The sequence below is a fragment of the Salmo salar genome, unplaced genomic scaffold (genome assembly GCF_905237065.1).
Source record: "Salmo salar unplaced genomic scaffold, Ssal_v3.1, whole genome shotgun sequence".
Lineage (NCBI taxonomy): Eukaryota > Metazoa > Chordata > Actinopteri > Salmoniformes > Salmonidae > Salmo > Salmo salar.
In genome coordinates, this window is record NW_025547125.1 from 1 (window position 1) to 10515 (window position 10515).

At 48.3% G+C, this 10515-nt stretch overlaps 1 protein-coding gene across 1 annotated transcript; it reads left to right on the forward strand.

Annotated features, from left to right (window-relative positions):
- The first annotated feature begins 1361 nt into the window (after nucleotides 1-1361).
- On the forward strand, nucleotides 1362-4365 carry LOC123731721 (probable ATP-dependent RNA helicase DHX34). Its single transcript, XM_045711123.1, has 2 exons — nucleotides 1362-1570; nucleotides 4001-4365. The coding sequence occupies exons 1-2, from the start codon at nucleotides 1390-1392 to the stop codon at nucleotides 4147-4149; spliced, it is 330 nt and encodes a 109-aa protein (XP_045567079.1). The 5' UTR covers nucleotides 1362-1389; the 3' UTR covers nucleotides 4150-4365.
- Nucleotides 4366-10515: the final 6150 nt, after the last annotated feature.

The following is a 10515-nucleotide window of genomic DNA, read 5'->3' on the forward strand; positions in this document are numbered from 1 at the left end:
GGGTCCACCTGGGGTCCACCTGGGGTCCACCTGGGGTCCACCTGGGGTCCACCTGGGGTCCACCTGGGGTCCACCTGGAGGTCCACCTGGGGTCCACCTGGGGTCCACCTGGGGTCCACCTGGGGGTCCACCTGGGGTTAACCTGGGGTCCACCTGGGGTCAACCTGGGGTCCACCTGGGGTCCACCTGGGGGTCCACCTGGAGGTCCACCTGGGGTCCACCTGGGGTCCACCTGGGGTTAACCTGGGTGTCCATCTGGGGTCCACCTGGGGGTCAACTTGGGGGTCCACCTGGGGTCCACCTGGGGTTAACCTGGGTGTCCATCTGGGGTCCACCTGGGGTCAACCTGGGGTCCACCTGGGGTCCACCTGGGGTTAACCTGGGGTCCACCTGGGGGTCCACCTGGGGGTCCACCTGGGGTCCACCTGGGGTCCACCTGGGGGTCCACCTGGGGTCCAACTGGGGTCCACCTGGGGTCCACCTGGGGGTTAACCTGGGGTCAACCTGGGGTCAACCTGGGGTCCACCTGGAGGTCCACCTGGGGGTCCACCTGGGGTCCACCTGGGGTCCACCTGGGGTTAACCTGGGGTCCACCTGGGGTTAACCTGGAGGTCCACCTGGGGTCAACCTGGGGTCCACCTGGGGTCCACCTGGGGGTCAACCTGGGGTCAACCTGGGGGTCCACCTGGGGTTAACCTGGGGTCCACCTGGGGTCAACCTGGGGTCCAACTGGGGTCCACCTGGGGGTCCACACAAAACATACAAATAGATACAAACTATCTGGGTCCAATAGGGGAGAGGCGTTGTGCCAGGAGGAAGTTGTTTATCAAAGTTAGCTCGCACATTTAGTGATCTGGTGATTCTGTACCGTTCTGTATTGTAATGTGTCTAATGTGTCTGTATTGTAATGTGTCTGTACTGTCTGTATTATGTCTGTATTGTAATGTTGTGTCTGTATTGTAATGTGTCTGTACTGTCTGTATTATGTGTCTACTGTAGGTTGTCTGTACTGTCTGTATTATAATGTCTGTATTGTAATGTTGTCTGTACTGTAATGTGTCTGTACTCTACTGTCTGTATTGTAATGTGTCTGTACTGCGACGTGTCGGTAGTGTCTGTACTGTGATTTGTCTGTATTGTGATGTGTCTGTATTGTAATGCTGTGTCTATTGTAATGTTGTCTGTATTGTAGTGTAATGTGTCTGTATTATACTGTCTGTAGTGTAATGTGTCTGTACTGTAATGTGTCTGTACTGTCTGTATTATACTGTCTGTACTGTCTGTATTATACTGTCTGTATTGTAATGTGTCTGTACTGTAACGTGTCTGTACTGTAATGTATCTGTACTGTCTGTATTGTACTGTCTGTATTATACTGTCTGTACTGTAATGTGTCTGTACTGTAATGTGTCTGTCCCCCAGGACTCTAAGGACCTGTACAGTGAGTGTCTGCGTACGTTCTGGTCCTGTCCCCACTGTGACCTGTACAGTCCCGTCACACCGCTGGAGAGGATGAGCCACGAAGCCACCTGCAGGCCGCCTGGGGAACAGCAGGACAACCAGGACAAAGGTCAGGCTCAAATGGCACCCTATTCCCTATCTAGTGCACTACTTTAGACCAGAGCCCTATGGCACCCTATTCCCTATATAGTGCACTACTTTAGACCAGAGCCCTATGGAACCCTATTCCCTATCTAGTGCACTACTTTAGACCAGAGCTCTATGGAACCCTATTCCCCATCTAGTGCACTACTTTAGACCAGAGCCCTATAGAACCCTATTCCCTATCTAGTGCACTACTTTAGACCAGAGCCCTATGGAACCCTATTCCCTATCTAGTGCACTACTTTAGACCAGAGACCTATGGCACCCTATTCCCTATCTAGTGCACTACTATAGACCAGAGCCCTATGGCAGAGGGTTAATTGTAGTGTACTATATAGGGGAAAGGGTACTATTTGGGATGCAGAATACAGTGCATTCAGAAAGTATTCAGACCCCTTCCCTTTTTCCACATTTTGTTACAGCCTTATTCTAAATTATTTTTCCCCCTCAATCTACACACAATACCCCCATAATGACATCACAATACCCCATAATGACATCACAATACCCCATACTGACATCACAATACCCCATACTGACATCACAATACCCCATAATGACATCACAATACCCCATAGTGACATCACAATACCCCATAATGACATCACAATACCCCATAATGACATCACAATACCCCCATAGTGACATCACAATACCCCATAGTGACATCACAATACCCCCATAATGACATCACAATACCCCATAGTGACATCACAATACCCCCATAGTGACATCACAATACCCCATAGTGACATCACAATACCCCATAATGACATCACCATACCCCATAGTGACAAAGCATAAACAGTTTTAGAATGTTTTGCAAATGTATTAAAATTAAAAAAAGATACCTTATTTAAATAAGTATTCAGACCCTTTGCTATGAGACTTCCTTGATGTTTCTACAACTTGATTGGAGTCCACCTGTGGTAAATTCAATTGATTGGACATGATTTGGAAAGGCACACACCTGTCTATATAATGTCCCACAGTTGACGGTGCATGTCAGAGCAAAAACCAAGCCATGAGGTCGAAGGAATTGTCCGTAGAGCTCAGAGACAGGATTGTGTCGAGGCACAGATCTGGGGAAGGGTACCAAAACATTTCTGCAGCATTGAAGGTCCCCAAGAACACAGTGGCCTCCATCATTCTGAAATGGAAGAAGTTAGGAACCACCAAGACTCTTCCTAGAGCTGGCCGCCCGGCCAAACTGAGCAATCAGGGGAGAAGGGCCTTGGTCAGAGAGGTGACCAAGAACCCGACGGTCACTCTGACAGAGTTCCTCTTCTTCTTCCAGAAGGACAATCATCACTGCAGCACTCCACCAATCAGGCCTTTATGGTAGAGTGGCCAGACAGAAGCCACTCCTCAGTAAAAGGCACATGACAGCCCGCTTGCAGTTTGCCAAAAGGCACCTAAAGGACTCTCAGACCATGAGAAACAAGATTCTCTGGTCTGATGAAACCAAGATTGAACTCTTTGGCCTGAATGCCAAGCGTCACGTCTGGAGGAAACCTGACACCATCCCTACGGTGAAGCATGGTGGTGGCAGCATCATGTTGTGGGGATGTTTTTCAGCGCCAGGGACTGGGAGACTTGTTGGGACCGAGGGGAAAGATGAACGGAGCAAAGTACAGAGAGATCCTTGATGAAAACCTGCTCCAGAGCACTCAGGACCTCAGACTGGGGCGAAGGTTCACCTTCCAACAGGACAATGACCCTAAGCACACAGCAAAGACAACGCAGAAGTGGCTTCGGGACAAGTCTCTGAATGTCCTTGAGTGGCCCAGCCAGAAACCGGACTTGAACCCGATCGAACATCTCTGTAGAGACCTGAAAATAGCTGTGCAGCGACGCTCCCCATCCAACCTGACAGAGCTTGAGAGGCTCTGCAGAGAAGAATGGGAGAAACTCCCCAAATACAGGTGTGCCAAGCTTGTAGCGTCATACCCAGGAAGACAACAAAGTACTGAGTACCTGGTCTGAATACTTATGTGAATCTCTGTTTTTTTTTATTTGTAATACATTTGCAAAACTTTCTAAAATACTGTTTTTGCTTGGTCATTATGGGGTATTGTGATGTCATTATGGGGTATTGTGATGTCATTATGGGGTATTGTGATGTCATTATGGGGTATTGTGATGTCATTATGGGGTATTGTGATAGGGGTTATTGTGATGTCATTATGGGGTATTGTGTGTAGATTGAGGGAAAAACAATTGAATCCATTTTAGAATAAGGCTGTAACATAATAAAATGTGTATAAAGTCAAGGAGTCTGAATACTTTCTGAATGTACTGGATATATGTAATATGATGTCTAGGAATGAAGCTAACTGATAGATTGTATATTATCGTAACATAACAGACTGACAGATGCTGTTGTCTGTTTCAGAGGGTGACGACGTGAAGGCAGCCTCCTCTTCCTCCTCTGTGTCCAGTCTGGCCAGAGTCTACCACTGTGATGTCTGTGACAAGGACCTGACACTCACTTCTACAGAGATCCTCAAACACAAGAGACAGCACATGCACTCTGGACGTTGAAAACAGAGATCCTTAAACACCCAAGAGACAGCACATGCACTCTGGACGTTGAAAACAGAGATCCTTAAACACCAAGAGACAGCGCATGCAGGTTGAGAGAGAAGTTTCCTGCCTAGATCACCTGATCAGGACAAAGTAATGACCTCCAATTAACTGCTATGACGAAACTGAAGGGGTTTAACGTTTTATAATAAAATAAAAAGTCACGCCTCTTTTTCTTCTGGTCATGTGATTTTTGGGTTTCATCTCGACTCATATTTTTTAATTTAACCTTCATTTAACCAGACAAGTCAGTTAAGAACAAATTCTTATTTACAATGACAGCCTGGGAACAATGGGTTAACTGCCTTGTTCAGGGGCAGAACAACAGATTATTACCTTGTCAGCTCAGGGATTCGATCTTCCGACCTTTCGGTTACTAGTCCAACTCTCTAACCACTAGGCTACGCTGTCGCCTCTACACTCTAACCACTAGGCTACGCTGTCGCCTCTACACTCTAACCACTAGGCTACGCTGCCGCCTCTACACTCTAACCACTAGGCTACGCTGCCGCCTCTACACTCTAACCACTAGGCTACGCTGCCGCCTCTCCACTCTAACCACTAGGCTACCTGCCTCCTCTACACTCTAACCACTAGGCTACGCTGCCGCCTCTACAGTCTAACCACAAGGCTACGCTGTCGCCTCTCCACTCTAACCACTAGGCTACCTACCTCCTCTACACTCTAACCACTAGGCTACGCTGCCGCCTCTACAGTCTAACCACAAGGCTATGCTGTCGCCTCTACACTCTAACCACTAGGCTACGCTGTCGCCTCTACACTCTAACCACTAGGCTACGCTGTCGCCTCTACACTCTAACCACTAGGCTACGCTGTCGCCTCTACACTCTAACCACTAGGCTACGCTGTCGCCTCTACACTCTAACCACTAGGCTACGCTGTTGCCTCTACACTCTAACCACTAGGCTACGCTGTTGCCTCTACACTCTAACCACTAGGCTACGCTGTCGCCTCTACACTCCTAACCACTAGGCTACGCTGTTGCCTCTACACTCTAACCACTAGGCTACGCTGTCGCCTCTACACTCTAACCACTAGGCTACGCTGTTGCCTCTACACTCTAACCACTAGGCTACGCTGTTGCCTCTACACTCTAACCACTAGGCTACGCTGTCGCCTCTACACTCTAACCACTAGGCTACGCTGTTGCCTCTACACTCTAACCACTAGGCTACGCTGTCGCCTCTCCACTCTAACCACTAGGCTACGCTGTCGCCTCTACACTCTAACCACTAGGCTACGCTGTTGCCTCTACACTCTAACCACTAGGCTACGCTGTTGCCTCTACACTCTAACCACTAGGCTACGCTGTCGCCTCTACACTCTAACCACTAGGCTACGCTGTCGCCTCTACACTCTAACCACTAGGCTACGCTGTCGCCTCTACACTCTAACCACTAGGCTACGCTGTCGCCTCTACACTCTAACCACTAGGCTACGCTGTCGCCTCTACACTCTAACCACTAGGCTACGCTGTCGCCTCTACACTCTAACCACTAGGCTACGCTGTCGCCTCTACACTCTAACCACCAGGCTACGCTGTTGCCTCTACACTCTAACCACTAGGCTACGCTGTCGCCTCTACACTCTAACCACTAGGCTACGCTGTCGCCTCTACACTCTAACCACTAGGCTACGCTGTCGCCTCTCCACTCTAACCACTAGGCTACCTGCCTCCTCTACACTCTAACCACTAGGCTACGCTGCCGCCTCTACAGTCTAACCACAAGGCTACGCTGTCGCCTCTCCACTCTAACCACTAGGCTACCTACCTCCTCTACACTCCTAACCACTAGGCTACGCTGCCGCCTCTACAGTCTAACCACAAGGCTATGCTGTCGCCTCTACACTCTAACCACTAGGCTACGCTGTCGCCTCTACACTCTAACCACTAGGCTACGCTGTCGCCTCTACACTCTAACCACTAGGCTACGCTGTCGCCTCTACACTCTAACCACTAGGCTACGCTGTCGCCTCTACACTCTAACCACTAGGCTACGCTGTCGCCTCTACACTCTAACCACTAGGCTACGCTGTCGCCTCTACACTCTAACCACTAGGCTACGCTGTCGCCTCTACACTCTAACCACTAGGCTACGCTGTCGCCTCTACACTCTAACCACTAGGCTACGCTGTCGCCTCTACACTCTAACCACTAGGCTACGCTGTTGCCTCTACACTCTAACCACTAGGCTACGCTGTTGCCTCTACACTCTAACCACTAGGCTACGCTGTTGCCTCTACACTCTAACCACTAGGCTACGCTGTCGCCTCTACACTCTAACCACTAGGCTACGCTGTCGCCTCTACACTCTAACCACTAGGCTACGCTGTCGCCTCTACACTCTAACCACTAGGCTACGCTGTCGCCTCTACACTCTAACCACTAGGCTACGCTGTCGCCTCTACACTCTAACCACTAGGCTACGCTGTCGCCTCTACACTCTAACCACTAGGCTACGCTGTTGCCTCTACACTCTAACCACTAGGCTACGCTGTCGCCTCTACACTCTAACCACTAGGCTACGCTGTCGCCTCTACACTCTAACCACTAGGCTACGCTGTTGCCTCTACACTCTAACCACTAGGCTACGCTGTCGCCTCTACACTCTAACCACCAGGCTACGCTGTTGCCTCTACACTCTAACCACTAGGCTACGCTGTTGCCTCTACACTCTAACCACTAGGCTACGCTGTTGCCTCTACACTCTAACCACTAGGCTACGCTGTCGCCTCTACACTCTAACCACTAGGCTACGCTGTCGCCTCTACACTCTAACCACTAGGCTACGCTGTCGCCTCTACACTCTAACCACTAGGCTACGCTGCCGCCTCTACACTCTAACCACAAGGCTACGCTGCCGCCCTATTGGTCGAAGCTCTGTGAGCTCCCCTCCTCAACTCCATGGTAACAGACTGAACGACATGCACGTGTTATAGAGGAAGGAAGGAAGGAAGGAAGGAAGCGTTTGGTTAAAATATAGAGGGTTTAATAATGATACAAACCCACGATATGGAACACCTTAAAGCAGCACATTGGCACAAAGTCAGACAGCACGGGAAGATAAAAACCTGTCTCCAAAAATAAATTAACCAATCAGAATAAATATCTCATTAAATAAATAAACAGGTCATATTTCAGTAATTACTTTGAAACAAATAAATACATATTAAAATGCACATTGGCAGAAATAAATTAATTGACCCCACCCCGTCCCCCCCTCCCAAAAAAATAAATATAAATAGTATTTAAATACAGAGTTACTACGAAATCAGGTTATTGATTAATCAAATCAAAAGGCACATTTATTAAGATGTAAGAATGGGGCCTTGGGTTGAGATGCCATGTAGCCTGTCTCTCTCTCTCTCTCAGTACTGTGTTGAGATACCATATAGCCTGTCTCTCTCTCAGTACTGTATTGAGATACCATATAGCCTGTCTCTCTCTCTCTCTCAGTACTGTATTGAGATACCATATAGCCTGTCTCTCTCTCTCTCTGTACTGTATTGAGATACCATATAGCCTGTCTCTCTCTCTCTCTGTGCTGTATTGAGATACCATATAGCCTGTCTCTCTCTCTCTCTGTGCTGTATTGAGATGCCATATAGCCTGTCTCTCTCTCAGTACTGTATTGAGATACCATATAGCCTGTCTCTCTCTCAGTACTGTATTGAGATACCATATAGCCTGTCTCTCTCTCTCTCTCAGTACTGTATTGAGATACCATATAGCCTGTCTCTCTCTCAGTACTGTATTGAGATACCATGTAACCTGTCTCTCTCTCTCTCAGTACTGTATTGAGATACCATGTAGCCTGTCTCTCTCTCAGTACTGTATTGAGATACCATATAGCCTGTCTCTCTCTCTCAGTACTGTATTGAGATACCATATAGCCTGTCTCTCTCTCTCTCAGTACTGTATTGAGATACCATATAGCCTGTCTCTCTCTCTCTCTCAGTACTGTATTGAGATGCCATATAGCCTGTCTCTCTCTCTCTCAGTACTGTATTGAGATACCATATAGCCTGTCTCTCTCTCTCTCAGTACTGTATTGAGATACCATATAGCCTGTCTCTCTCTCTCTCTCTCAGTACTGTATTGAGATACCATATAGCCTGTCTCTCTCTCTCAGTACTGTATTGAGATACCATATAGCCTGTCTCTCTCTCTCTCTCAGTACTGTATTGAGATGCCATATAGCCTGTCTCTCTCTCTCTCAGTACTGTATTGAGATACCATATAGCCTGTCTCTCTCTCTCTGTACTGTATTGAGATACCATGTAGCCTGTCTCTCTCTCTCTCTCTCTCTCTCTCTCTCAGTACTGTGTTGAGATACCATATAGCCTGTCTCTCTCTCAGTACTGTATTGAGATACCATATAGCCTGTCTCTCTCTCTCTGTACTGTATTGAGATACCATGTAGCCTGTCTCTCTCTCTCTCTCTCTCAGTTCTGTATTGAGATACCATATAGCCTGTCTCTCTCTCAGTACTGTATTGAGATACCATATAGCCTGTTTCTCTCTCTCAGTACTGTGTTGAGATACCATATAGCCTGTCTCTCTCTCAGTACTGTATTGAGATACCATGTAGCCTGTCTCCCCCTCGGCACTGTGTGTGAATCAAACATATCGGTGGTAGAAATATACTGTTGTGTGTGTGTGTGTCTGTGTTTGTCAAATCAACATCTAACCTGAATATTGTGTGTGTGTGTGTACAGATCAGTTGATATGTGTAGGGAATTACGGCCATTTTAACAACACTTTGCTTGGAGTTGTACTTCTGCCATCTGGGGTCTCTGTGACTGGTCTGGGAAGGACAGGGTTTAGAGCACTACCTGGGTATAGTAACCTGTGTTACACTGATAGACGTCCCCCTCCCATACTCTAGGTAGTGGTGTTACACTGATAGACGTCCCCCTCCCATACTCTAGGTAGTGGTGTTACACTAATAGACGTCCCCCCTCCCATACTCTAGGTAGTGGTGTTACACTAATAGACGTCCCCCTCCCATACTCTAGGTAGTGGTGTTACACTGATAGACGTCCCCCTCCCATACTCTAGGTAGTGGTGTTACACTGATAGACGTCCCCCTCCCATACTCTAGGTACTGGTGTTACACTGATAGACGTCCCTCTCCCATACTCTAGGTACTGGTGTTACACTGATAGACGTCCCCCTCCCATACTCTAGGTACTGGTGTTACACTGATAGACGTCCCCCTCCCATACTCTAGGTACTGGTGTTACACTGATAGACGTCCCCCTCCCATACTCTAGGTACTGGTGTTACACTGATAGACGTCCCCCTCCCATACTCTAGGTACTGGTGTTACACTGATAGACGTCCCTCTCCCATACTCTAGGTACTGGTGTTACACTAATAGACGTCCCCCCTCCCATACTCTAGGTACTGGTGTTACACTGATAGACGTCCCCCTCCCATACTCTAGGTACTGGTGTTACACTGATAGACGTCCCCTCCCATACTCTAGGTACTGGTGTTACACTGATAGACGTCCCCTCCCATACTCTAGGTACTGGTGTTACACTGATAGACGTCCCCCCTCCCATACTCTAGGTACTGGTGTTACACTGATAGACGTCCCCCTCCCATACTGGAGGTACTGGTGTTACACTGATAGACGTCCCCTCCCATACTCTTGGTACTGTTGTTACACTGATAGACGTCCCCCTCCCATACTCTAGGTACTGGTGTTACACTGATAGACGTCCCCCTCCTATACTGTACTCAAGTTTCCACTGATTTAGAGGGGTGTCATCAAGAGAAGGTAGGTTCCTCTTCAATCCTCTGTTTCCTGGTAGATTAAAACAGGGATTTTAAACACTCCATACTCTCAAGCAGACATGTCAGCCTCCTACAAAATCTCTCATGGACAGATGCACATAACATAACATCTGACACAATATTTTAGTTCTGGGATTTCCGTGTTTTAGCCAATACAAGATGTCTGAACCGAGAGCAGTCTCCTGTATTCCACCAACTCAATTTAGTTTCTCTCATCCTACTCTATAACTACCACGTCTCTAGCAGAGACGGGGCTAGTGGAACAGACGGGGCTAGTGGAACAGACGGGGCTAGTGGAACAGACGGGGCTAGTGGAACAGACGGGGCTAGTGGAACAGACGGGGCTAGTGGAACAGACGGGGCTAGTGTAGTGGAACAGACGAGGCTAGTGTAGTGGAACAGACGAGGCTAGTGTAGTGGAACAGACGGGGCTAGTGTAGTGGAACAGACGAGGCTAGTGTAGTGGAACAGACGAGGCTAGTGTAGTGGAACAGACG